Here is a 27,097-nt window from a genome sequence, read left to right on the forward strand (position 1 = left end):
ACTCCCTGGAAAAGACCCTGATGTTGGGAAAGATGGAGGGCACAAGGAGAAGGGGACGACAGAGGACGAGATTGTTGGACAGTGTTCTCGAAGCTACCAGCATGAGTTTGACCAAACTGTGGGAGGCAGTGGAAGACAGGAGTGCCTGGCGTGCTCTGGTCCATGGGGTCACGAAGATTCGGACACGACTAAACAACAATAATGGCTACAATTCTCTCCCATAGAACCTTTCTTGTTTTCTCTGTTGAATTTGCATGGGCAAAGTCTGCACCCAGTGGTCCTTTACATAATCTTTACATAATCCATATTGTGGCACCTTTACATAATCCATATTGGGTCTCCCCATAATAACTACATGACAATAAAACACCTTATGCCAAAAGCTTATGTAGTGTAGTGGTTAGATTGTCAGACTATGACCGGAGAGGCCAGGGTTCAAATCACCAGTTGGTCAGGGAGCTCTTGCTTGGTGGCCTTGGGCCAGTCACAGCCTCTCAACCATAATTTACTTCTTAGGGCAGTTGGGATTAAATAAGTGGGGAGAATCCTGTATGCTACTTTGAGCTTGGAGAAAATGGTGGGATATAAATGTATGAATGAGAAAGAAAAATGGAATAAGAAAGTGAGTGTTTGATCTGAGGAAGTGCTATCTGGTCCACAAAATAAATAAAAATAGAAATCTTAAGGTGCAAGACCTTGTGTGCTGTTTTTACTGCAACAGATTTAAGCATGGCACCTCTCCGCCCCACCCCCCAAACAAGGACACTGGTTTGTATAAAAATGGCCAATTTACATAAACATTTTGCTCTAATTTAAATAGAAATGCATGGGGAGCAAGACTGTTGTAAACAACATCTGCCCTTATTCTCTTATGGGGTATACAAGAGCCCTTTATAGAGTCCTTTGTAGGTTCTCCATTGGTAGGAGAAAATAACAGAGGCCAACCAGAGAATATTGAGAAGCAAAGCAGCTAGTAAGACTGATCTTTATTAAAGCTGTTGCAACAGGGTGCTCCCTTCACACACAGGAGAGAGGAGGACCCAGAACCAAGGTGTGCCTGCCGTTATATAGACATTTTTAATTCCCTGCCCTGCAGCTCAAGACCACCCCCCACAAACATTGTACCTACATCACAGCAAAGGCGGTCTACAACAGAAATTTGAATGTTGTTTTTCCTGTCTGCCGGGTTTTCTGATAATGCCTTATCTGATTGCCTTTCCTGGTAGTCTGGCCATTCCTTTGAGATGGTCATTTCCCAATTCCTGAGACAATGGGAAGGTTCCCTCACTCCCTCGCTCCTTGCAGAGAAAACATTTGGTCAGTTTGGGAGTCAAAATCGTAGCTGTCAACTTTTCCCTTTTCTTGTGAGGAATCCTATTCGGAATAAGGGAATTTCCCTTAAAAAAAGGAAATGTTGACAGCTATGGTCAAAATGGTTTCAGTCTTCCTGTGTTGCTCCAGACATGTGGTCCACATATCTATGTACTGCTTGGTTGGTACATTTATGAACATTTATTATATATATATAAGACCTTAAATTTTTTATTACACTGTGACCAGGTGACTTCTGTGCCTGCTCCACCCACTGTCCCAAGTAGCGCTGCTAACTGGCTGCACAGGTTCAAGCCCTCTCCCTTCATAGGGTGCATTCTCTTTAATTTGGATTTGGATCACATCCACACTATATATTTAAAGGTGCTGGGAGTTGAAGCTCTGTGAGGGCTCCATTGTCCTCTTGACAGCCCTTCAAACAGAGGACTGTCCTCTGCAAAGTAAGACACGCGGTCGCCCTATCTGGAAACGAAACAGCTAAAAGCGCAGCAGAAGAGAAAAAAACGGAGTGCAGTCGAACCAAGGGAAAACATTTCAACGTATTTCAACATTTCAGAAGAAAAGGCATGAAGCAATCAGGAGGCGGGGGGAACGGGCCAGACGGGGAATAGCTGCACCGGGGGACCCTTCACGAGAAGGGACCTCTGAAGGACGGTAAACGCGGCTGGACCGGAAGTGCTGTGTTGGCCGGCGCGGGGAACTCCGTGGGGACCCCGGATACGATGAAGGGGGCTTTGAGCAGCTGAGGATCCTAGTCCCCCTAACCCTTCTTCCCCCTTCGCCTCGGGTGGCAGTAACAGAAGCGTGGTGAGCACCGGCCTTGGCTCCGTCGCCATAGCAACGGTGTCACACCGTCTCCCTTCCCATGCCAGGAGATGGGAGACGGGGGTGGGGTGGGGTATTGAACGGGGGGTGGGGGCGTCGGCGTGGGGTTGCTGCTGCGCTCCTAGGAGAAGATGGAGAGGCTCTGCTTCAAGGGGTGCCCGGAGCCTCCATGATGGTGCAGTGCTGAAGGTTGCCCAGTAACTGCAAGGGGAAGGGGAGGGGCTTTAGCATGGAAAGAGGGAGAGAGATCTCACCAGGGCTTCGGGGTTCCTAAAATAAGAGGTTGCAGGGGCTTAGGAGTGCTTGCGTCCCACAAGGCAGCAAGCCCTTGCTCTCTCGTCCTAGGAGTGCGCGTGATAGAGACGTAAAGGCACTTTGTATGTGCTCAGATGCCATCTCCGCAACTCCAGAGGCATTTACGTAGCTTGCAGGCTTGTCGTTGGTTTCCTGGTAAAGGTTTGGGCAACATTTCCTCCCTACAGAGATGGGAAACCCATTAAGATGCTCTATCCCTAGAGACTGTCATGGGATTTGATGGATTATTGAATGCTCTTAGGGATATTTGGACAGTTAGACAGAGCTGGCAACCCTGGTCTCTGAAGAATGATGAGATGTGAGGGTCCAAACATGATCGCTCCTGATGCTGTAGAGCCCACACTGCTCCTTGGCATTCCCAAGAGCTGTAGGCAGTGAAACAGGCAGTGAATCAGGCTGCTGAGATAGATTTGCTAGGCACTTTGAGGATAAAAACTACACTTTGGAACTCCCTGCCCCTTGATATTAAGCAGGCACATTCACTGTACTGCTTTTGGCACCTGCTAAAATCTTTTTTGTTTAAGCAAGGCTATGCAGACATGTTAATCTGGGATGCATATCAAGACATAATTTTATTTTATAAAGTATGTATTTTTAAACTGCTGCTTTTCTTTTGAAAATAAATTAGGTGTTTTAATCATCAGGTGCTATAGATAATTTAATGTGTATTTTGAGTTGTATCCAACAATGTTTTACTCACAGTAGTCCTACTAAAACCAATAGTTTTTAGTTTCATTAATTTCAGTGGGCCTACTCTGAGCAGGACTGTATGCAACCCTTTATATTTTATGTAAACTGCTTAGAAGTTTTTATGGTTAAGTGATATTTTTTTAAAATCTTGTTAACTTTTTTTTAAAAAAATCTCTCATTTAGATGGCATGGTTATGACAAGTCCAGTTGAAGTGCCCAGTGCACTGTCTAGTCTGGCTTTATGGGATCAGGTTCAGCTTTTGAGGCCTGAGGATGTGGACAAAGTACGTTGAATCATTTGGCTAAACACATGCCCTTTCGATCCTTGTTTGTTGTGGTTTCCTTGAGCTGGCCAGAGAGGGCTGACCAGGTGAGTCCAGAGTGTGGTAAGTGCATTATTGTGTGACAGTGCCTCCTGTTTTAAAAAGGTGGTTGTTTGTCTGCTGCTTTCTGACAATTACCTCCTGGCTGCAAATGCGCCCTCCTCAGCAAGGGGCTCAAGAGGGTAGTGGTGGCCCACCTTTGAGAAAACTATCTCGATATACAGTGGTACCTCGGGTGACATACGCTTCAGGTTACAGATTCCGCTAACCCAGAAATATTACCTAGGGTTAAGAACTTTGCTTCAGGATGAGAACAGTGCGGCGGCAGTGGGAGGCCCCATTAGCTAAAGTAGTGCTTCAGGTTAAAAACAGTTTCAGGTTAAGAATGGACCTGCGGAACGAATTAAGTACTTAACCCGAGGTACCACTGTATTTCTATCTAGGTTTAGACCGGGTTTTAGCATTGAATCAACGTTGGTTGAGGGGCAAGGGGAGTGTGACCACGTTACTCTTGCTTAATCTCTTTGTCCTGTGAGTTGGCAGTGCCATTTTATAGTGGTTCCATTCCTACTTACAGGACCAGTTTCAGAGAGTGGCATTGGGTGACTATGAGTTGCCTCCAACTCAGTTGTGCTCAGAGTAGACGCACTGAAATTAATGAACCTACCATGCCCATTCATTTCAGTAGGTTCACTCTGAGTAGGAACATTGCCTCTAACCCTACATCTCGGCCCCCTGGCAATTATGCTTCATAGCAGTGGCGTAGCGTGGGGGGTGCCAGGGGTGCCGGCCGCACCGGGCGCAACATCTGGGGGGGCGCGAGTCCAGAGGGAAGGGACAAGTTCCTTCCTCCGCCGGTCTCCCCGCCGCCACCGCCAGCCTTGCGCCCTAGCGCGCACGCCCACCCCCGCCGCCGCCGCTGCGGCTGCGCTCCACTCACTGCTCGCAGGAGGAGCAGCCGCTGCAGCAGCGCCGACGGCGCCACCGACGCCTGGCCGGGCACCGGCAGCCTCCGCACCCCGACGCCGACGCCATCCCCTCAGCCCAGCCACAGGCGGCGGCTGCTTCTGCCGACTGGGAGGGAGGAGAGCTCCGAGGGGCCTCGACGCGCCCTGCGCTCCCCAAAACCCTCCGAGAGGAAGCCGGCGGGCGGGCGAGCGTCTCCCGGCTGAAGGGGGCGCCGCTGGCTCCGGCTCTCAGCGCAAGTCTCAGCCGCGGGGGGGGGGGCGAGGACGGAGCGCGGCTGGAAGCCCCCGGAGAGGCGCTCGCCAAGCCCGGATCTGGAGCGCCTCGGAGCGCGGGCTCCACCTACAGCCCAAGGAGAGGAGGGGGCGGGGAGGCGCCCGAGGGGAGGGGGCTTCGGCTGCCTCGGCCCGCGGGGGCTCCGCAAATAATAAATTTAATAAATTCCTGCTGAGCCTTTGGGGGGGTCTTTGGCTCCTTCGCTCGCCCCCAGCCCCAGTGGCGTAGCGTGGGGGTGCAGGGGGGGCCGGCGGCACCGGCCGCAACATCTTGGGGGGGCGCGCTCGCACTCGAGTACTAAAATCCACGGGTTAGGGGGCGCAAATTACTTGCCTTGCCCCGGGTGCTGACAACCCACGCTACGCCACTGCTTCATAGTGCTACATGTTAGCATCTGGTTCCTGATTCTGGTTCCTATCTATATGAAGCCATTGGGAGCAGCCATTTGGGGATTTGGAACACAGTGCCATCAACACGTCAGTGACGCCCAGCTCTATTTTTCTGTTACATTGGAGTCAGGTGAGGCTGTACAAGTCCAGAACCAGTGCCTGGAAGCGGTGACTGGCTGGATAAGGGCCAGTAAGCTGAAACTGAATCCAAAGAAGACAGAAATCTTGTGTGTCAGCGGTTTACAGCTCTAGGAATTGGAATGTCTGCCTATTCCGGACAGGGTAGCACTCTCCCAAAAGAAACATGTTCATCATCTGTGTGTATTCCCTGGAGTTGTTTTTGTCACTGGAGCGCATGTGGCTTCAGTACCTGTGAGTGTCTTTTTGTGTCTCCTTTGGCTGGAGTGCCAGTAATAACCATTCCTGGTCTGGTATAGCCTTACTACCATGTTGTACACATCGGTAGCCTCAAGTCTTGATTGCTGTAATGTGCTCAACCTGGGGCTGCCCTGGAAGCTGCAACTAGTGTAGACTGCAGCAGCTAGGGTGGCAAGCGCAGTGTCCTTCTGTGTACATTTTTACACCACCAATCTAACTGTCATGAAGAATCCTGCAGTGTGTTAAGGGTGCTGGAAACTAACTCTGTGATGTCAGCGCCGTTAGCAAATTACAGTACTGAGGATTCTTTGGGGGAAGCCCTGCCTATTAAAGTGGCGTTAAAGAGTGCTTTAAATGTATGGTGTGGGTGGTATCTTAATTTTTCCCTACAGAGCCGTGTGTTGATCTTTGTTTGGTGCTCATCTCTGCAGGCCCTGCCATGAAGGTGAAATTAAAAAACGTGTTCGTCATCTATTTCCTGGTGTCGGTGATCGGCCTGATGTATGCACTGCTGCAACTGGGTGAGTAGCAAAGGAGGGATGGAGGTATCCTGCTGTATTTATTTAATGGACTTTCCAATATCTATTAGCAGGCAATACCTTTATTTAGGACCAATCAAATTATGAGCAAACTTTTGAGTTCTCAGAACTCTTCTATAAAGCTAGATATTTAGCAATGCTGGGTAAACAATACCTGACTCGATGTTAAAAAAGCAAAGTCTGTATTCAATCATAGTCTTATGATGGCCAGCAGGAGGATATAGAAAATTTGACAAGGCTCTGCTGCAGAGAGGTATACCCTTCTGGGCCCTCCAGTTACTGCTGGACTCCCAACTTTACACATCTGTAAGTGCATTTGATATGTGATCCCTGATTGGTTGGGACATGTGTCTAGGATAGGGTAGGTAATCTCCAGATGCTGCTGAACTACAACTCCCATCATCCCTGACCATTGGCCATGCTGTCGAGCTCGTGGGAGTTAAAGTCCAACATTATCATCTGGAGAGCCACAGGTCCCCCACTTCTGATTTAGAATGTAACCCTTTGCCTCCACCCTACCTTACATTGTTCAGGGCTATAGCCACACCATACGGCTTCCTTCCCCTTCTTCTCCTGGGAACTTGTTAAGGATTCTGGGAATTGTAGCTCTGTGAAGGGCTATTTACAGCTCCCATAATTCTTATATATACTGTATTGGCCCGAATATAAGCCACACCTGCAAATAAGCCGCACCTTTAAAATTCAAAGGGGGGGGGAAATACAATATCCAAATATAAGCCGCTCCCTTAAGACTGGGTTACAGGCTGAAAATCGCTGTGGTTGGTAGAATTGTAACTCCAAGCCAATTTAAGCCTTTGATCTTGCAAGCCCACAAAAGTTACCATACAATTGCAAATCGCTATTCAATTGCTACAATTCTGCAGGCACTCACACCCGTAAATGGCAAATGAACAGTCTCAAGCTCGCAAATAGGCAATAAAACATTTTATTGTTCCGTTTTACTATATTTCTGTTTCAGCAGCGCTATCGTAAAAGCCCATTTTTGTAAGGTCGCAAATTTAAGCCGCACTTTAACTTTTAACGGTTGGAATTGGGGGGGGAAGTGAGGATTATATTCTTTTTTTTAAAAGATATTTATTAATTTTTTCAAAATATTACAAAAAGGAAAAAAAACAAACAAAATAGGGACAGAAGAAAATACAAAGAGTAAAAATAGTTAACAAAGTAAGAAAAGAAAAGAAAACCCCTTCCCACCGTGACAAAAATACAAAAATCCCAAACCTTTAAAAGCATTTTAAAACAAATTCATTATTTTCAGATCCTTAACTGTCATTACCTTCTTTCTTAGACCTCCTCCTCCTCCCTTTCTTTGTATCCTAGTTATTAATTATCCCAGCAAATCCTTTCCTTTCCATGTTTCATAAAATTCTATCCTTACATTACCCTAGACTATTTTAATCTTATCTTTCTATAATAGAACAAACCTTAAAACTTAAAACTTAAGTCTTATCCTTACCAGCTTCTTATAATCATAATATTCTTTCATAATTCTTTAAGCATCTTTGCTAAAGCCGAGTAATTTCTTCCAACATTTTTCTATCATTCATCAACTTTATAAAACATTCTAATAATAATAAAAAAGAAAGATATAAACAAATCCAATCTTTATCCAGCGTCCCTTCCTCCTGGTTCCGGGTTTTGTCAGTCCTTATTCCCATCAATCTAGCCCATTAACCTGGTAACCTTATGTCCGAGGCCCTCAAGTCACTTCCATGGCCCTTCCGCGGCTCTTCTTCATATTTGTAGCTGTAATTTCCCTTATCTCCTGCTCGTGGTAACTCCAGCTTGACAATGTCTCTTGCTCGTGATAACTCCAGCTTGACAATGTTTTTAACCCTTCTCGACAGATCAGACCCTTTTCCGTATTCATCACTGCATTCCATGTAGTATTTAAAAGCATGTTTCAAGGGCCCTCCAAAATTGAGAGCCCCCACAGTCTCAAGCATCTCGCAGCCCATTGCCATATTTGAAAAGTCCAGACATCCCAACATAAGGGGGTCAATCCAGTCCCCCATTTCCAAACCACACCAAGCTTTTCCTTTCCAAATCTGGCTCTTTCCAAGTTCATTTGTCAAATCCGAAAGATCATACTCCTGTTCGGTCTGTCCTGTCAAAACACACTCCTGATTTAATGTCACAAACTCCTGTTCTATCAAAACACACTTCTGGTTTAAATCCTGAGTGGGCTCCACATATTTTCCCACTGTCTGGTCAAAATATCCCACTGCCTGTTCAAAATTTCTAGTCGAAGTCACCATCCAGTTCACCTTTTCATGTAATTCTTCCAGTAGAGCATTTGTTTTGTAAAAAGCACACAACAAGGCTTCTGAGTACATTGTCCTGCAAGGTCAAATACTTGTTCCCACGGTTAATCTGTAACAGCTGTCGATTCCCTGGAGTTAGTTACAGTTTCACAAACTCCCCCTAGGGGGAGGACTTATATTTATTCTTGCTACAGAATTTCCTTTTTTGAGATACTTTGTCCTTATATATTCCTTTAAAATGCGAAAGGGAGCAGTGGAATCGCTAAGCTTCTCTTCTTTTAGCTATCTGTCAAAAAGCACTTGTCTTTGGTCAATGAACTTCCCACGTCAGTCCTGACACCCCGCTCCAGGATCAGGACGGAGGAAAGTTACTTCCCTTTAAAATCACTTCAAACAGTCCAAAAAGAAAAAATTCACAATTTTAAATGTTGAAATCCAATCTTTTAAAGACGATTTTCTGAGCTCTAGTTTAAATTGCCTTTGCTTTATTCTGTTTACAAAAGAACGGAAGGGTGACTTCCTGTTTAGCCCTTCCCGCTCCGTACCAAATTCAAATGAATTTTTTAAAGTCCGGTTCTTTCCTACTCACGAATCTTTGTTTGATATCCAATTGTTCAAATTCTAAGTACTCACGGGTGCTTATTTTAGAGTCCAAATTGTCCCAGGAAAAAGGCAGCGCTCTCCGGCAACAGCTATGCGGCTTCACTCCACGGAAGAAGCAATTGACTCACAGCACCGCGCCACTTCCCCCTCTTCACTTCGGAGCCCGTTAGTGGGTTCCTTAGCGGGTTGGGGGGGCGCTAAAGGTGCCCGCCAAGTCCCATGGTCACAGGCTTCATCCGCCTGTGATTTTGAGAGGGTCCCCGCTTCGCCGTAGCGGAGAAGACCCGTTTCCCGCGGAGCCAGTCCCTCCAGTTCAGAGGGAGTCCGCCATTGCCGGTGGCACCACCCCGGAAGTCTCGGAAGTGAGGCTTATATTCAGGCCAATACAGTGTGTATATATATGGATATTATTGCAGCAGTTGTGTGCTGATGTTCCTCCCTCTGGCCTCAGGACAGCCCTGCGACTGCACCCAGCACCTGAAGTCAGCCAGCGACCTCATCCATGCCAAGGAGAAAAAGCTGTCCCAGTTGCAGAATGAGCTGAAGAGGCTCCAGGGGCGGGAAAAAGTCCCAGAGCCAGCAGAACAAGCCTTGCCGGTCATTTATGCCGTCACGCCCACCTACGCTAGGTAAGGTGCCAGATCCTTGGGGGTAGGGGGCAGTGTCAGTTCTGGGTCATAGTTCAGCAGCTGAAGGCATGACTTGCAGGAAGAAGGATCTTGGGAAGGAAGGACTGTGAGAGAGGTGCTGCTGATCAGAGGAAATGTAGGGGCATAGGAAACTGCCTTAGAGTGAGCCAGACCCTCTGGTCCCATCTAGCTCAGCATTGTCTACACTTCGACTGACAGCGACTGCAGGCTTTCAGGAGTCTATGTCTAGCCCTACCTGTAGAAGCTGAGGTTGAACCTGGGACCTTCTGTATGTAAATCAGATGCTCTGACACTGAGGTAGAGCTCTTCCCTTAAGACACGGGAAGCTACTGTTAGAATTCCTGCTCCATGATTGCAGTCATGGGATTGCTATCTATCACATGACGGTGTATGTTTTGACCGTGGGAAGTGACGGAGACAGGATGTTTGTGTTACTGTGTTCTGTGAAGTGGGACTATTGTCCTTTGTTCTTTCTCTTTGCTGTCTGATGCTAGAGAGAGAGGGAGCCATGTTGCAGTGCTCCGTGTGTGTTTATATGTAAATAAAGTAGATTAGCCAAAATGCTGAGTTGCTGGGGTTCTGTTACCCAACTGCGCAAACTCTGTGGATCCCTAAGCGTGCCGATGTCTGTTGGCATCGGTCGCTGTGATGTTTGGGCAGAAGAAAGCTTCTGAAGCTCCCAAACGAATGACCAGGAGGGAGAGAACATGTGTCTCTGCCAGGGTCCTACTCGAGTGTAGGACGAGCTCCTGACAGCTACCATATACCATATACCAAGCCAGACCACTGGTTCATCCATGTGATCAAACCAGCAACCTTTAGCAGGCAGAGCAGGGGCTCTACAACTGAGTTAGGGCCTTTCCCCTAAAAATAAACAGAGGTTCCCGTCTTTGTGGTTCTGAATAGCAGTCTGATTTAAATAGGACCATATCCAATAAGCTTATTGTGCTGTCCAAAGCCCATGGCAATTACATTATAATGTACCAAAATACATGTGTAGTGATAATAAAAGATTTCTGTGTTGCAGAGGGTTGGACCAAATGGTCCTTGTGGCCCCCTCCAACTCTATGGCTTTATGAAACAAATAAATAACAAACATTGATAGTAGAAAGAAAAGAAGAATCAGAAGTACCACCAGCTAACCCAACTTCAGATTAAACCTCCCAGTCTCCAAAACAATTTATAGCAACATTATCTAATTCTCCCTTTCTAATCCAAGAGCCACTTTATGTGTCCCAAAGCAAATAAACTGAGCTGTTTCTTCCAGAAATCTTTCTTCTATCACTGTACAGTGGTACCTCGGGTTACATACGCTTCAGGTTACATACGCTTCAGGTTACACACTCTGCTAACCCAGAAATAGTGCTTCAGGTTAAGAACTTTGCTTCAGGATGAGAACAGAAATTGGGCTCCGGCGGTGCGGCGGCAGCAGCAGAAGACCCCATTAGCTAAAGTGGTGCTTCAGGTTAAGAACAGTTTCAGGTTAAGAACGGACCTCCAGAACGAATTAAATACTTAACCCGAGGTACCACTGTATAAAGGACAAATGAATAGATAGTGAATAACGTCTTCCACCAGATATTGGCCACAAACACAGAATCTGTGAAATAGAAACCTAGGAAGCTGCCTTATACAAAGTCGGACCATTAGCAGTAACTCTTCAGGGGCTTCTGACAAGGGACATTCCTTGGCCTGCTTGGAGATGCTGGGGCTTGAAGCTGAGACCTTCTGCACGCTCTGCTACCAAAGCTGTGGCTGGAGCCCCTCTAAATCTGCCTCCCCGATTTCTCACTTGCTTCCTTCTCTCTGGGCTCCTCTTCCCCAGGCTGGTCCAGAAGGCGGAGCTGGTGCGCCTGTCGCAGACCCTCCTGCACGTGAAGAACCTGCACTGGATCGTGGTCGAGGACGCGCCGGCCAAGACGCAGCTGGTCTCGGAGCTGCTGGCTCAGAGCCACCTGCGCTTCACGCACCTGCACACCGAAACGCCCAAGGAGCACAAGCGCAAGGAGAGCGACCCCAACTGGCTGAAGCCCCGGGGGGTGGAGCAGCGGAACCTGGCCCTGCAGTGGCTGCGGGAGAACCACGAGCTGGGCAAGAAGGCGGTGGTGTACTTTGCGGACGACGACAACACCTACAGCTTGCGCCTCTTTGACGAAGTCAGTGCCGGGAGGAAGGGGTGCAACAGTTTGGGGGGGGCGGGATTGCAGTTCTCCTAGATTCCAGAATGTTCCATATTCTTCTTCTGAAAAACAAAACCTTTTATTTTCACAAATATAATGGGGAGGAGGCGAAAGAAGCATTGTCAGATGATACTAACAATACAAATCTTCCATCGGTTCTGACTTAGCCCCTATCTGTACTGTACATTTAAAGCAGTATCGCGCCACTTTAAATTGTCATGGTTTCCCCTGAAGAATCCTGGGAGGTGTCGTTCATGGGGGGGGGGGTTTGGAATTGCTAGGAGGTCCCTATTCCCCTTTACAGAGCTATACAGTGGTACCTCAGGTTACATACGCTTCAGGTTACGTACGCTTCAGGTTACAGACTCCACTAACCCAGAAATAGTGCTTCAGGTTAAGAACTTTGCTTCAGGATGAGAACAGAAATCATGCTCTTGCGGCGCGGCAGCAGCCAGAGGCCCCATTAGCTAAAGTGGTGCTTCAGGTTAAGAACAGTTTCAGGTTAAGTACGGACCTCTGGAACGAATTAAGTACTTAACCTGAGGTACCACTGTAATTTTCAGAGTGGTTTTACAATCAACCCCTCTTCCCAGGCAGGGATGCCAATTTGAATAGGGACATTGGCCCCTAAGAGTTGACTCCCGTGTTCCCAGGGATTTAACAAAGCTTGGGGTTCGGGTGGGATTCTGTGGGAGTAAGTGGATACTCCGCTATCTATCTATTCTGCAGTTGTGTCAGTTTCTACGGACATAGGTGCCTAAGTAGCAAGCCTCATAGCTGACAGCGGGGGGGGGGGGTTGAACAGAAGGAATTACTCCTTACATACTAAGGCTACAATCCTAACTTATGTGACTTACATGGGAGAAGCCTACACTGAATTCTAGGTAGACACGTCTAAGGTAGCGTGGCAAACTAGCATGTGCAGGATTGTTGGGGTGCTTTATTGGGGAGAGGTTCCCGGTTACCACAAGAGATGGGAATAAACAGGTTGTTAAACAAAGAACTGCAACCAGGCAGCGTTGGTCTCCAGAAGGTGGTGTTGTTGACGTTCAATTTATATCCCACCCAGGGCTGGAAACACAGCCACAGTTTTTAAAGAAAGCGTTCCAGAAAATGGAAGCATTCTAAAAGCAGTTTTATCAAACTCTCTCCCCCTCTTTTCCCTTCTTTGCTCCACCCTGTCCCCAACCAGATCCGCTCCACCAAGCGCGTCTCGGTGTGGCCCGTCGGCCTGGTGGGAGGCCTCCGCTTTGAGCGCCCCCTGGTGGAGAACGGCAAAGTGGTGGGTTTCTACACGGCCTGGAAGCCCAACCGGCCCTTCCCCATGGACATGGCCGGCTTTGCTGTGGCCCTCGATCTGCTCCTGGCCAATCGGGAAGCTCGCTTTGACTTGCTGGCCGAGCGCGGCTACCTGGAGAGCAGCCTGCTGCAGTCCCTGGTGTCGATTGAGGAGCTGGAGCCCAAGGCTGACAACTGCACCAAGGTGAGCAGGTTGGCAGACATCAGTAAAACTGCTGGCATATTTGTAAAGCTAAGCAGGGTCTGGCATGGTTTCAGATTGGATGGGGGACCATGTGTTGAGATTTCTGCATTGTAGCGGGTTGGATTAGATGACCCTCAGGGTCCCTTCCAATTCTATTGAGTCCCCTACAGATTCCCCTACATACAGCAACTTTTTCGGACCTGACAATATTTCTGACCACCACAGGGATGGGGAACCTGTGACCCTCTAGATGTTGCTGGACTACAACCCCACCAGCCCTGATAACTGGCCACGTTGGCTGGGGCTGATGGGAATTGGAGTAAAACAACAGCTGGAGGGCCAGGAGTTCCCCATCTCTGCTTTACACCTCTGTAAGTGCATTTAATATTGTGATCCCTGATTGGTTGGGACATGGAGACTACAGGTCCCACCAGCTATTTATCATTAGCCATGCTGGCTGGGGTTGATGGAAGTTGGAGTCCATCAACGTACAGAAGACCACAGGCTCCCCACTCCTGGACTGCAACTTCCATCATCTCCCACCAACACAAAACTGTGCTGTCTCCAACTGATTGGAGTTGGTGTCCAAAATATCTGGAGGACACCTGGTCAGGGAAGGCTGCCTTGAATCCTGACTGGTGTTTTAGCAGATGACCAGGGCAAGGGGAGAGTGTGTGTGCATGACATTCTTTAATACATGGTTTCACTTCCTCAAGCAGCAGGAAGTTTGCAGCAGCTATTTTAAGGCGGTTTGTCTCAGACGAGGCAGGCCTGATGACAGTCAGATTCCCATTGAGAAGTTCCTTTTTGAGATATCGAGAAGCAATTTAGCACAGTTGGTACAGTCACCCCCAAGGGCAGATGGTCTTACTGCTCTTCCTCACATAATGGTTGACGGTGGTAGCTGCTGTGAGTGGAAAACCTTTGTATGTTTGCCCCTGAAACAGTACATGTTTGAAAAGGAAAAGGGGTGGGGTGGGAAGAGGAAAACACAAGCAAACTCGGGCAACCAGTAGTAGAGAAATTGAAACAGAAACACCTCTTTTGATCTTGCAGGTGCTCGTCTGGCACACCCGGACCGAGAAGCCCAAGATGAAACAAGAGGAGTTGTTGCAAAAGCAGGGCCTGGGCTCCGACCCCAGCATCGAGGTGTGACTGGGCTCCATTTGGCCACTGAGACAGTGGCAGTGCCTCCGTGGGGCGTGGGAGGAGCTAGAAGGACTCGGCCAAACTCGATTGGTCGCAGATGCTGAAGTCTTTGACTCCCACTCCCCTGCCCATCCATGGACATGTGCTGCCCCGGAACTCTTTTTATTTATTAAGGATGAGCTCCCTGTTCTTGACCCCCAGCATGGAAGGAACACTCTGTCTCCAGCGAGAAAAGACTTGATTCACAACTGCTGCTATCCTCCGCCCCCTCGCCTTCCTACTGCTGGGGAAATGTCTTCTATTTCGGTGCCCTCCCTCTTTAAAAACGTTTCTTCATTGAATGCTGCAGATTCCTACTGGTGAAAAAGCCCCCTTTGCTTTCCCCTGCTGGCTGCTCGGACCGCCCCCCCCCCTGCTAAATGCTTTGTTCCCTCCTCCCTGGCAACAATTGTCTTATAGTCTGATTGCTCTCTCCTGTAACAAGAGTGCTTGAATGGCGTTGATTGGTGTTGGGAAGGGGACCTAAGTGAAATCCAAAAGTTCATTCCTTTGGAAACGCTCCCCCCCCATTTTAGCCACCTTTAATCTTCTACTTAATAAAACCAGTTGCATAAGGGAGCAATCACAACACCACTGTTGTTGTGGTTCCAGAATCCAAGTGACAATGAAATCATGTCAGAAGTAATGGCTCTTTAAACATGAATATGGATCCATTTACAGATTATGTGTATGGAAATTACAAGATTCACATTTGTATTGTGAATTTGTATTTTATGCACGTATATTGGCACCTGCTTATGCCTGTCTATGGGAAGGAAAAGGGTGCAAGCCTCTAGTAACCCTTGCTGCAATTCTTCAGAAGAAAAGTTGGGAAAAGCTGGAGGCAAGGGTAAGGAATCCTGTGTCTCTCCTCCTGCTGATGTCTCTTCCCCCAATCATATCATTTTTCTTTGAATCAGGGACGGGGGAACTGTGGCCTTCTGGGCATTGCTGGTCTCCAGCTCCCTTCAACTCTGATGCAGTTGGCCCTCTAGGACTGATGGGGGCCGGAGTGCAACGACATCAGGAGGCCCCACAGGTCGTCGTCCCCCCACACACCACCCCTTCTTTCTAGGAAGGACAGCAGCCCTTGCCAAGCCAGGGGCCCGATCCTGGGGAGGGGCTGGTTCCTGTTCCCCATGAGCTCTTGAGTGTTTCTGCGCTGTGTCCACCCCAGTTTGCATGTGTTGGTGGCTGTTCCAGCAACTTGCATGCTGACCGCTCAATAAACATGTTGACTTCCGCTGCTTCCTCTCATTTGTACCTCGGCCTGCCTTAAGACGCCTTGATTGACCCCTGTGCAATGCAGGGTGGTCCTCCAGGGGTTCTTGGACTCCAGCTCCCATCAGCCAGTATGACTATTGGTCAGGGGCAAGGCTGATGGGATATGTAGTCTAGCCACATCAGGAGGGCCTGACAAGTTCCCCATCCCTGCTCTGTTGACTGACCTCCTGTTATTGCGGTCTTCAGCAGCTAGCGCCGTCTGGATGTTTTGGACTACAATGCCCATCAGGGCTGAGATGGGAGTTGCGAGTCCAAAACATCTGAAAGGTGTCCCAGTTGCTGAAGGCTGCTTTATGGGGTCTCCATAGCTTCCATCTCCACTGTGGACAATGTCTCCAGCTACCCCTGCCCCTTTGGCCTCTCCTGCCTCTCCTAAGGTGGTGTGTTCTACACACACAAACACACAAACCTTAAATTCTGTGCTCAGGCATGCCAAATCCTGCACCAGTACAAAGTGAATTCTGCAACTTGCCCAAATCATGCAAATATGTCAAATGTGCATACTTGCTTCTTGTAATGTCTTGGGTGTTTTTTGTTTTCCACTCTTGGAGAGGAGGACAAAGCTTAGGCAGGTGCTGGTGACTTGCTACGAGCTACTGGGAATATTATTCACAGTGCAAGCCTATGTGTGTGTCTATTCCGAAGTAAGTCACATTGAGCTCCATGGGAACGTCCTGTTTTGGGGAGATTTCAGCAAGCATCACCCACACAAGGTGATTTTTAAAAAATGAAAGCTGAGAGTCTCCGAAGAATTAAGAAACCACTGCGGACATGCAACCCTGTGTTTCCTCTTGTCCCTTCCTTCACCTTTCTGGCATCTTAGTCAAACTTCACAGTTAAATCTGCTTTTTTTTGTTTGCGAACTGATTGCAGCAGACGCCAGGGGATCTTTCCCCCTCCCCTGCATACTTTGGCAATGCTTGTACAGTGCTTCACATCCAAGCCAGATTAGTTTCTGAAATGGCTCTCCCATACCCCATTCATACCTAAGCATCTGTAACAGGGGTGGGAATCTCAAGCCTGGTGGCCAAATGTTGCCCCCCAAGCCCCTCTGCCTGGCCCTTGGGAGACTCTCTGGGCCACACAGCCTACTGACCCTGCTTCACTCCCTGCCTGCGTGTTTTCTCCTAACTGGAATATGCCCTTGAATGATGAGTTTTCTTGTTTCCCAGGGCAGAGAGGAGAGTGTGTAGAAACCACTTTTTTTTTACAAGAGTACAAAAATTAACATTCATTGCTCTGTTCGCTTTCACCTCTTGCCCCACCCACCATCAACACATGGCCCTTGAAAGGGAATGCAGCCCCTGAGATAAAAAAAGACTCCCAATTCTTGATCTATAAAATCCCATGCATTTGTTGTTGTTGTTTAGTCGTTTAGTCGTGTCCGACTCTTCGTGACCCCATGGACCCCATGCATTTACAAACCTGTAAATCCCATGCATTTACAAACAAAGACTCCCAATTCTTGATCTATAAAGTCCCATGCATTTACAAACCTGCCTCCCAGTATCGAGGCAACAATTCACACTCAAATCTGTTCTAGCTGGCTATACTTGGTGGAAGTATGAAACTCTGTGGCTTGACCATATTGAACACCTTGGGGACAAGGGACAAGCCTGGTGTCACTGACGCCCTGTTTTCCATACCAGACGGCCATAGCTGTCAACCGTCCCTTATTTGGCGGGAAACTCCCTTATCCCAGCGCCGTGTCCCGCTGCTGTCCCTTATTGATGATGTCCCTTAAATTTCCCGGGTTTCATGCTCACCTGGCTTGGGAGGGAAGCAGCGGCTCGGGGTCCTCCGCCGTGAGAGAGAGCAAGCGCTGGCGCCGTCCTGGCGCGAGGCGTTCCATCAGCCCTTCCCCGCCTGGGGGGGGAGGGAGAGAGACTCGCCCATGCCACCTGCGAGCCCGGGAGGGGTAAGAGGAGGGGATGGGGAGGGACGCAGAAGGGCGGCGCTTCAGTGGCTGCGGCGGCGCCACAACCACCTCATGCCAGATTGACAGCATCTGTCAATCCTACCAATGTATATAACTCTGTACAATAGCAAAATCCCTTATTTTGGCTGCTGATCCCTTATTTTCGAGGCTGCTGGTCCCTTATTTTCAAATCTGTAAGTTGACAGCTATGCAGATGGCATTCCCTTCATCACTGCAGAACTACACCTTCCCTCCCAGCTTCTAGGAGTGGCAATCAGGGCTTCCAGGGAAGAGGGCGTGTCTTCCGGTCAGACATGAGCCTCAAGACAAATCTATTTCAGCTTTTTAAAAAATTGCAGCCAACATCTCAGGAACTCGTTTCCAGTAGCTTAAAGTATTGCCCAAGAAGCTGATTCAATAGCTGTGGTCAGCGTTCACTGGGTTCAACGTGTGCCTCTTGCCAAGCTGTATGTTCTGGGAAACGTTTAGAAAAATGATCAAGGAGCTGTAGCAATTCCCCCGGTGAAGGCAGGTGCATTAGGGCAAATGTTGTGCTGCCATCAACCTCAGCCAGACCCCACCTGATTGCCTTCTCCATTGCAACCAGTCCAGAGGGTGGCCTGGCCTGTCAGCTTCCTCCTCCTTAGTCTCAGTATTGACCCTTGCAGAACTCAGCAAGAAGGCTCCACCTATCAGGGCCGGATCAATACCTTTAGAGACCCTAAGCACTTAAAATATTTTGGTTCCCCCATGTATTTCTAATTCAAAATACAGTGGTACCTCGGGTTAAGAACTTAATTCGTTCTGGAAGTCCGTTCTTAACCTGAAACTGTTCTTAACCTGAGGTACCACTTTAGCTAATGGGGCCTCCTGCCGGAGCACAGTTTCTGTTCTCATCCTGAAGCAAAGTTCTTAACCCGAGGTACTATTTCTGGGTTAGCGGAGTCTGTCACCTGAAGCGTCTGTAACCTGAAGCGTCTGTAACCCGAGGTACCACAGTATAAACAATAATAAACTGTAAAATAAAATTGTATTCTTCGAAATGAAACAGAACCTACAGTAAGATGGAAAATAATTTTTATTTTTGTATTCTTCCACTTTATATTTTTTTGGGGGGGGGGAGGAATCTCCTACTTTTTCTAATTGCAAAGTCCTTGATCAGATCTTCCAAACTAATCTTACGTAACACATCTGCTTCTGTACTTAGTACAGCCTGCCTTGCTGCATAGTTGCTCTGTTGGGATTTTTAATATACTTCAGCTGAGAAAATGAACACTCAGCTGATCAATTTGTGACCATTACCAGCAATGGAAAATGTCTGTGCTGCTCCCCTTCCCTAGATGCCTTAAGCACGTGCCTATTTTAGTTATTCCAGCCCTGCCGCCTATTATTGCCTTTTGCCCGGCCTACTGTTGGTCTCCCAGCATTCTGCCCCATCAGTCCCAAAGGGCTGCATCTACAGTGGTACCTTGGGTTACATACACTTCAGGTTACATACACTTCAGGTTACAGACTCCGCTAACCCAGAAATAGTGCTTCAGAAGAAGAAGAAGAGTTTGGATTTGATATCCCGCCTTTCACTCCCTTTAAGGAGTCTCAAAGCGGCTAACATTCTCCTTTCCCTTCCTCCCCCACAACAAACACTCTGTGAGGTGAGTGGGGCTGAGAGACTTCAAAGAAGTATGACTGGCCCAAGGTCACCCAGCAGCTGCATGTGGAGGAGCAGAGACGCGAACCCGGTTACCCAGATTACGTGACTACCGCTCTTAACCACTACACCACACTGGCTCTCAGGTTAAGAACTTTGCTTCAGGATGAGAACAGAAAACGGACTCCGGCGGCGCAGCAGCAGCAGGAGGCCCCATTAGCTAAAGTGGTGCTTCAGGTTAAGAACAGTTTCAGGTTAAGTACGGACCTCCGGAATGAATTAAGTACTTAACCCGAGGTACCACTGTACCACGAAATCCCTCTATGAAGAAAGGTTACGACATTTGGGAGTTTTAAAGTTTGGAGGAGAGGCGGGTAAGGGAAGATATGACAGAGCTGTGTAAGGTTATGCATAGGAAAAGTGCATAGGAAGATGATTTTGCTCCCTTTCTCATCATTCTAGAACCTGGGACTATCCAGTGAAGCTGAATCACAGAATCGTGGAATTGTAGAGTTGGAAGGGACCCCGAGGGTCATCTAGTCCAACCCGCTGCAAAGCAGGAATCTCAACACGCAGTCGCCCACCTATTGGGAGATTCAGGGCAGACAGAAGGAAGGGCTTCTTTACACAGCACTTAGTTAAACTGTGGAACTTGCTTGCTCCCTGCTGGTGGCAGTGATGACCACCAACTTGCGTGGCTTTAAAAGAGGACGGGAGAAATTAATGGAGGAGAGGGATATTGATGGCTACAAGTCTATATGGTCACATTCTCCCTCTACTGTCGGGAAGCAAACTGCCTCTGAATACCAGTTACTGGGAACAGTGGCGTAGCGTGGGTTGTCAGAACCCGGGGCAAGGCAAGTAATTTGCACCCCTAACCCGTGGATTTGCGCCCCCTAACCCGTGGATTTGTGCCCCCTAACCCTAACCCCCAGATGTTGCGCCCGGTGCGGCCGGCACCCCCTGCACCCCCCACGCTACGCCACTGACTGGGAATCACAAGTGGGGAGTCATTCTGCACAGAAACAGTAAAGATGTTTGTACCTTTAAGAACAGTTTCTGTGAGCTCTGGGCTGATTGGGTACAGCTGGACATGGCTACAAAAGGAGAAAAGCTGCAGTTTGAACTTTGCCTGCAGGAAAAACACCCAACAAGCTTTGCTGTTTTGAAATAAAACCTTTATTTTGGTTTGGTTTTACACCAGTCTCATGGTGTCACAGTTTCTGTCATCTGCCACCAGTGAAAAACCCCCTCTAACATTGCCGCTGCGTTCAGGTCCTGTTTGCCGGTTTCCCATCAGCATTTGGTTGGCCACTGTGTGAACAAGATGCTGTACTAGACGGGCCTTGGGCTTGATACTGAAGGACTCTTCTTTTGTCGAACCTCACAAGTGGGACGAGACGAAGCAGCAATTCCCTCTGGGCAATTGATCTGACTTGGCCCAAAGGTCAGCAATGCCTTTGGAGGAGGGATTGGGGCCCCTACTGACTCCACCTTGTTCTCTGGCCGCTCAGATCTGAAGTGCAAGTGGTGTTGGGAGTTGGACGTCCACACATCCTGTCCTGCTGGAAGAATAAGTTCCTTCAACAGCTTCTGATTTTCCAGGCTGAAAAAATCGAAACCACCAGCCAGGGCCAGGAGCCAACAGAAGTTGCTTATCTGTATAAAGCTTTCACCAGACACTTCCTCCTCTGCGACTTGCTTGAGAATGCAAAGAGTCTTGTATTCCCTATAAAGACATATATTTGAAAATGTTTGGGTTTTTTTTCCTTTTTAAAAAATTTCTGTTTCCTTTCTTTTTTCATTTTTTATATGTTTTCTTTTTTTCTTTTGTATATGCAATATGTACATGTATTTGTAATATGTACAGTGGTACCTCGGGTTAAGTACTTAATTCGTTCTGGAGGTCCGTTCTTAACCTGAAACTGTTCTTAACCTGAAGCACTACTTTAGCTAATGGGGCCTCCTGCTGCCGCTGCACGATTTCTGTTCTAATCCTGAAGCAAAGTTCTTAACCTCAAGCACTATTTCTGGGTTAGCGGAGTCTGTAACCTGAAGCGTATGTAACCCGAGGTACCACTGTATCTATATGGCTAAATCAAGAGAGAGAGAATGCAAGAGTCTCCAGGCCTCACGTTCCGCAGCTGAGAATCAGTTTCCAGCTTTAGGGGCTGAAGAAAATAAAGCAAAAGCTCCTATTTCATAGGCTTCCCTTCCTGAGGGTAGGCAGTTTATGATTTGCTGAGGCCCACAAATTCAGAGAATGGGCAGACTTCAGGCTTCAGACTTCTTCCTACAGACTGCCTCCACTTGCCTGCCTTCTGACTTACTAGCTGCCTAGGGGATGGCAGCAACTGACAGCTCCCTCCATCAGAGTTGTTGCCTGACAGAACTTGTCAGGGAGGAGGTGGAGGACAAAGCTAGAATTGGTTGGCTCTGCCTGCCATTGGATCTGGCGCCACCTACTGGTGGGCTCCCTCCCTACAGTCCAACCAGTCCCAATGGGCACCAGCCACCACTGAACAGAACCCAAGGTCTGCCAATCAGAGCTGGGTGCAAAATAATGGTTGAGGGGCAGTGCTGGCAGCAACCCAGAAATAAGGAACAGGGTGCTCGGCCAAGGAGTTTATCTTTCTGACACCTGCTTCTCTTTTTTGCCTGTGAAAGGGCCAGATCACTCTTACCAAGGGTCTGAACTGATTCAATAATAATAATAATAAATAATAATAATTTATTTGTACTCCGCCTATCCGGCTGGATTTCCCCAGCCACTCTGGGCAGCTTCCAACAAAGATGAAAAATACATTAAAATGTCACATATTAAAAATTTCCCTGAACAGGGCTGCCTTCAGATGTCTTCTAAATGTCAGGTAGTTGTTTATCTCTTTGACATTTGATGGGAGGGTGTTCCACAGGCGCCACTACCGAGAAGGCCTTCTGCCTGGTTCCCTGTAGCTTTGCTTCTCGCAATGAGGGAACCACCAGAAGGCCCTCGGCGCTGGACCTCAGCGTCCGGGCAGAACGATGGGGGTGGAGACGCTCCTTCAGGTATACTGGGCCGAGGCCATTTAGGGCTTTAAAGGTCAACACCAACACTTTTAATTGTGCTCGGAAATGTACTGGGAAACATGCAAGTCTCCTGCCCTCCTTCCACCTATTTCATCTCTCTCTCTCTCCCCCTGCACCCCCTTCAGTGGTGGCTTGTGCCCAATGCGACTGGTAGAGCAGATGGCAAAGGAGCCCAAACTCTAGGTGGAGGTGGAGCTAATGATAAGCAGAGAAAACTGACTCAAGGTTTCTCCCCATCCTCTTCCCTGTTGAACTCTACAAGGACAACACTGAGATTAAGGAGGAGGAACATCAGTGCTTATCAGGAGTACTGATAAGCAGTGCTACCCCCTGGGACGGATGTACATAAGGAGTCTGGCACGTTGGGGTTGGCAGGATGCCTCCTAAGAACATACAATGGGCCTGGCTGCTGGATCAATGGCCCAACAAGGTCAGCATCCTGTTCTCACAGTAGCCAACCACAGTGCCCACCTTCGACTCCCAGCAACTGTTATTATTCAGAGGCATACTGCCAGTTCCGACGCCTCTGGCCTCTTATTTACAGAGAGTCCAGGGGGTGGCACTGCTTGCCAGCTTCCTCCTCAGTTTTGCTTTTGTAAAATTCAGCAGAGAGGAGGAGGAGGAGAATGGGGACAAAAAAAAGAGAGAGATTGAGTTGGCTCTGTCATTGGGTCTGGCGCCACCTACTGGTGGGCTCCCTGCCTGCCACCCCATTGGTCCGCACTAACCTGTGCTCTGACCAGCAGCAAGGACTCTTAATAGAGCAGGTATGAAGAGCCAGCACAGACTCCAACTCCTATCAGCCCCAGCCAGCATGGCCAATGGTCAGAGCTGATAGAAACTGAAGAGGTGGTGACATAGGGTCCCCCATCCCTGGGTCAGTGTGATGTAGTGGTTAGAGCACTGGACTAGGATCTGGGTGACCAGGGTTCAAATCCCCACTCAGCCATGAATGTCACTGTGCAACCCTGTGAGGGGGGACAGTCACAGCCTCTCAGCCTAGCCTACCTCACAGGGTTGTTGCAGGGATAAAGAGGAGAAGCTCATATGCCAGCTTGAGCTCCTCAGAGAGGTGTGATACAAACCCAATTGCTTTCAGTTGCTGTTTGTTATGTACTGAAGTTCTCACCCTGGGCCAGCAGGGGGATACTGTAGATAGTTCAGGTCCACATATGCAAATAAGGGATCGAAAGTGACATTCAGTGATTGGATACTTACAGAAAATGGTTACTGTTGCGTTCTAGTGGAGCTCTATATAAGCAGGCTCGCTGAAGCCTTCAGTTCAGTTCTGTTCTGTTCTGTGAATAAACAAGAGCTGTTTGAAGAATCGCTGTGTCGTCTGATATGTTCACCCACAACTTAACACTGGTGATGAGAATGGGATGGATGGACAACAGAGCACAGCCAGATGCAGCCACCCTCTGAGTGGAGCTGAATCACTGAGATGAATCACTGAGCGAAATCACTGAACAGAACCAATTCAGAGCTGACCGTTCTGGCTAGAGCACTGTGTTCCATCCATCGCCCTCCACGCCAGCATCGGAACCATGGCTTCACTTGTGGCTCTACTGCCGTTTGCCCCAGCTTCTGAATCATGGGACTCCTACCTCGCTCAGTTCGACTGCTACCTCCAAGCCAACGAGCTGACGGAAGTATCACAGGAACGTAAGCGGGGCCTATTCCTCAGCCTCTGTGGGCCTGAGGTGTTCGAGACGGCCCGAGCATTGGTTGCGCCTGTAGCATATGTTCACCCACAACTTAACACTGTTGTTTTTGATTAGTCAAGAGGTATGCAAATATTATTAACTAAACAAAAATGATCAATGTCATCATCTGAGCATGAGGCTCTTGAACAGGGGTCAGCAACCTTTTTCAGCCATGGGCCGGCCCACCGTCCCTCAGACCATGTGGTGGGCTGGACTATGGGGGGGGGGATGAATGAATTCCTATGCCCCACAAATAACCCCGAGATGCATTTTAAATAAAAGCACACATTCTACTCATGTAAAAACACCAAGCAGGCCCCACAAATAATCCAGAGATGCATTTTAAATAAAAGGGCACATTCTACTCATGTAAAAACATGCTGATTCCGAGATCATCCGCGGGCCGGATTGAGAAGGCGATTGGGCCGCATCCGGCCGTTGGGCCTTAGGTTGCCTACCCCTGCTCTTGATCCTCAAGGCATAGCTGTCAACCTTCCCTTTTTTTTGCAGGAAATTCCTTTATTTCAGCACCGTTTCCCACTGCTTCCCGCTGCTATCCTGGATTGTTAGATATCCCGTAGACTGTCTCCGGGACAGGTGAGGCTGCTGATCCCTTATTTTCAAATCCAAAAGTTGACAGCTATGCCTCAAGGTCGTGGGTTCGAGCCCCACCTGGGGTGAAACATTCCTGCATTGCAGGGGGTTGAACTAGATTGACCCTTGTCCCTTGTGGTCCCTTCCAACTCTACAATCCTATGATTCTATTACCATCTTGCCTGCCTGCCTGCCTGCCTGCTTACCACAGCCCCTTCCGTTTTCCATGGAGAAATCAGGCGTTAGGAGGACTTTTCCAACTCTTTTCGATCAATTGGAGAACCTCCAGCGAATATCTCCCACCGCTGCCCCCTCTTTCCAATTTGGTCCAGCAGAGCGCCGGGGTCCCGTCGCCCCTCCATCTCCCCGCTGGCCGGTTCTTTCCTGTGGGCCCAGCCGAACGCTTGAGAAACTAACTTTTTTTTTAAGTAAAAAAAACAAAAAATCCCAGCGAGGCGCGAGCGAAGACAGCGCGATGCAAGACTTGTGTGTTTTTTCTCCTCTCCCTGCAAGGGAAATGACATACCGCCCTTCTTGCTTCCTGGGGGTGGGGGGAGCCCGGCCCCAGCAGCGCGATCGGGACAGGGCGGGCGCTTCTGCTGCTTCTGCTGCCGCCGCAGCCGCCTCCGCTCGCCGCTTCCCGCAAGTCCCCGGGTCCTTTCTGGCTCCTTCATCCCCTGGCTCATTCGCCTGGCGAGGAGGGGGACCGAAAAACACGCGATCGCCGGCTCGAGAGCGCATGGAAGCGCGGCGCGGCGCTGCTCGGCCACCACCATGGACGGCTACCCGGAGCGCAGCCCCAACGGTGAGCTTGTGATTTATTCTGATTTTGTTTTTGTTTTGCCCCGTGCAAAGATCCGACGCCCTCCATTTCCTCCCGGTCAGGAGGAACTTGGGGAACAGGAGCGCGGAGGAGAGTTGCCTCGCGCCCTGACGCGAGGGGGCGCTGGAGAGAGGTGGGGCAACAGAAGCGGGGCGAGGTTGCCAAGCGGGTTGAAACGGGCGCAGCGCGATCTCTCCCCGCGACATCCTTGCTTCCCCCCACTCCCGGATGATGTCGGGTTGGGAGCGCAGAGGACTGGAGATCGCCTCCGCCCCGCGCCCAACAACACAAACGCGGATACTTGTGGCGTAAAAACAAACAAACACGTGGGTGAAGCTGCAACCCGCGTTCAACGTCCTGGAGAATTTAAAAGGGACACAGCAAGCCTTACATCGGAGTAAACAAACGAAGGATTGAGTTGGCCAGCTTATAAACTTAGGCATGCTCACTTGGGAGTTAAAGCTGAACGCGCTTACTGAGTGGTAGACCCCATAGAACACAGTGGATTTGATATTATTATTATTATTATTATTATTATTATTATTATTATTATTATTATTATTAAGCCTGCTTTGCTGCTTTTATGGAATAAACAAGCAAAGAATCCAGCTCCCCCAACTTGCAATTATTACTCCTTTCCAAGTACCTTAAAACCACTAGAAGGTGGTTTGCAGATGTGCAAAGGTTCAGGGGGCATTGTGCTGTTGAGCAAGGGCAGATTTTGTTGCTGTTAAGGAGCTCGGAGGCATAGGGTGAGAGAGAGTTGTGTGCCTAGTGCATGCAGTGTATGGTTGCAGAGGAAATGTGGGTTGGTTTGGTGGGAAGGGTTTGGGAAGTACGCACTGTGTGAATCTCTCCCCGGGGGAAGCAGGAGGTTTGTGTGTGTGTCCCTGTGTAAATATACTACGTCAACATAGGAGGAGAAAAGTGTTGTGTATGTATATGTGTGTGAGATTCTGTGAGCAGAGTTTCCACACTGGAAATAACATGCAGCCTGTGTGCAAGAGCATTGTGCATATGAGGTTTGCCCATGTGTTTTTTTCCCTTCTTTAATCTGAGAAGCATGTGCAAATGTCTTGTGGATGCGGATTTCCACAGGTCTACAGTCAGTGTTTTGGAAGACTCTGCCCTCTGTGGTACCTGTGGTTGCTGGACTACAACTCCCATCTACCCCTGATCATTGGCCATGCTGGCTGGGGCTGATGGGAACGGAAGTCCAACAGCGTTTGTAAGGCCATGGGCTCCCCATCTCTGCTATACACTTCTGTCAGTGCATTTAATATGTGATCCCTGGTAGGTTGGGACAAGATTGGTCTAGAACAGGGTACAGGGAAACTGTGACCCTCCAGATGTTGCTAAACATCTACCATTGGCCATGATCATTGGCCATGCTAGTGGGGACTGATGGGAGTTGGAGTTTAGCAGTATTTGGAGTTGGCACCAAGCTTTGCCACACACACACACACACACACACACACACACACACACACTACCCCTTCCACTTCTCCCCCAGTGTTTTGTTGTTTATTAGGCAACAATGTCTACACGTGCACACTCCCCTTTGCTAGAATGACAGGCTGCCCCCTCCCTTCTAAAGCTAAATAGCGTCAATATTTATAATGCCTTCTAAAAG

At 48.7% G+C, this 27,097-nt stretch overlaps 2 protein-coding genes across 6 annotated transcripts in view; both read left to right on the plus strand.

The window, feature by feature from the left end:
• Window positions 1-1,968: 1,968 nt before the first annotated feature.
• On the plus strand, window positions 1,969-14,795 carry B3GAT3 (beta-1,3-glucuronyltransferase 3). 5 transcript variants are annotated; one of them, XM_053368804.1, is made up of 8 exons: window positions 1,970-2,139; window positions 2,503-2,613; window positions 3,346-3,548; window positions 5,926-6,015; window positions 9,373-9,550; window positions 11,397-11,727; window positions 12,944-13,234; window positions 14,291-14,795. In XM_053368804.1, the coding sequence occupies exons 3-8, from the start codon at window positions 3,473-3,475 to the stop codon at window positions 14,387-14,389; spliced, it is 1,065 nt and encodes a 354-aa protein (XP_053224779.1). In that variant the 5' UTR covers window positions 1,970-2,139; window positions 2,503-2,613; window positions 3,346-3,472; the 3' UTR covers window positions 14,390-14,795. The 5 variants fall into 5 exon arrangements, with proteins under 5 accessions (XP_053224782.1, XP_053224779.1, XP_053224778.1 ...); XM_053368803.1 differs by lacking the exon at window positions 2,503-2,613; XM_053368806.1 differs by lacking the exon at window positions 2,503-2,613 and having other exon boundaries at window positions 1,973-2,139; window positions 3,346-3,532.
• A 10,291-nt stretch (window positions 14,796-25,086) lies between these two features.
• Window positions 25,087-27,097, plus strand: part of EML3 (EMAP like 3) — a 37,445-nt gene continuing 35,434 nt past the window's right edge. Inside the window, exon 1 of the mRNA XM_053368633.1 lies at window positions 25,087-25,446. Coding sequence (XP_053224608.1) covers window positions 25,416-25,446 — 31 coding nt within the window. The 5' untranslated portion in view covers window positions 25,087-25,415. The remainder of the gene's footprint in view (window positions 25,447-27,097) is intronic.

This window comes from Podarcis raffonei, chromosome 16 (genome assembly GCF_027172205.1).
Source record: "Podarcis raffonei isolate rPodRaf1 chromosome 16, rPodRaf1.pri, whole genome shotgun sequence".
Taxonomy (NCBI): Eukaryota; Metazoa; Chordata; class Lepidosauria; order Squamata; family Lacertidae; genus Podarcis; species Podarcis raffonei.

Coding starts and splice junctions, on each gene's coding strand:
- B3GAT3 (XM_053368804.1), top strand. CDS start 3,473: ATGCCCTTTCGATCCTTGTTTGTTGTGGTTTCCTTGAGCTGGCCAGAG. Junction 6,016..9,372: donor GTATGCACTGCTGCAACTGG/GTGAGTAGCAAA, acceptor CTCTGGCCTCAG/GACAGCCCTGCGACTGCACC. Junction 11,728..12,943: donor GCTTGCGCCTCTTTGACGAA/GTCAGTGCCGGG, acceptor GTCCCCAACCAG/ATCCGCTCCACCAAGCGCGT.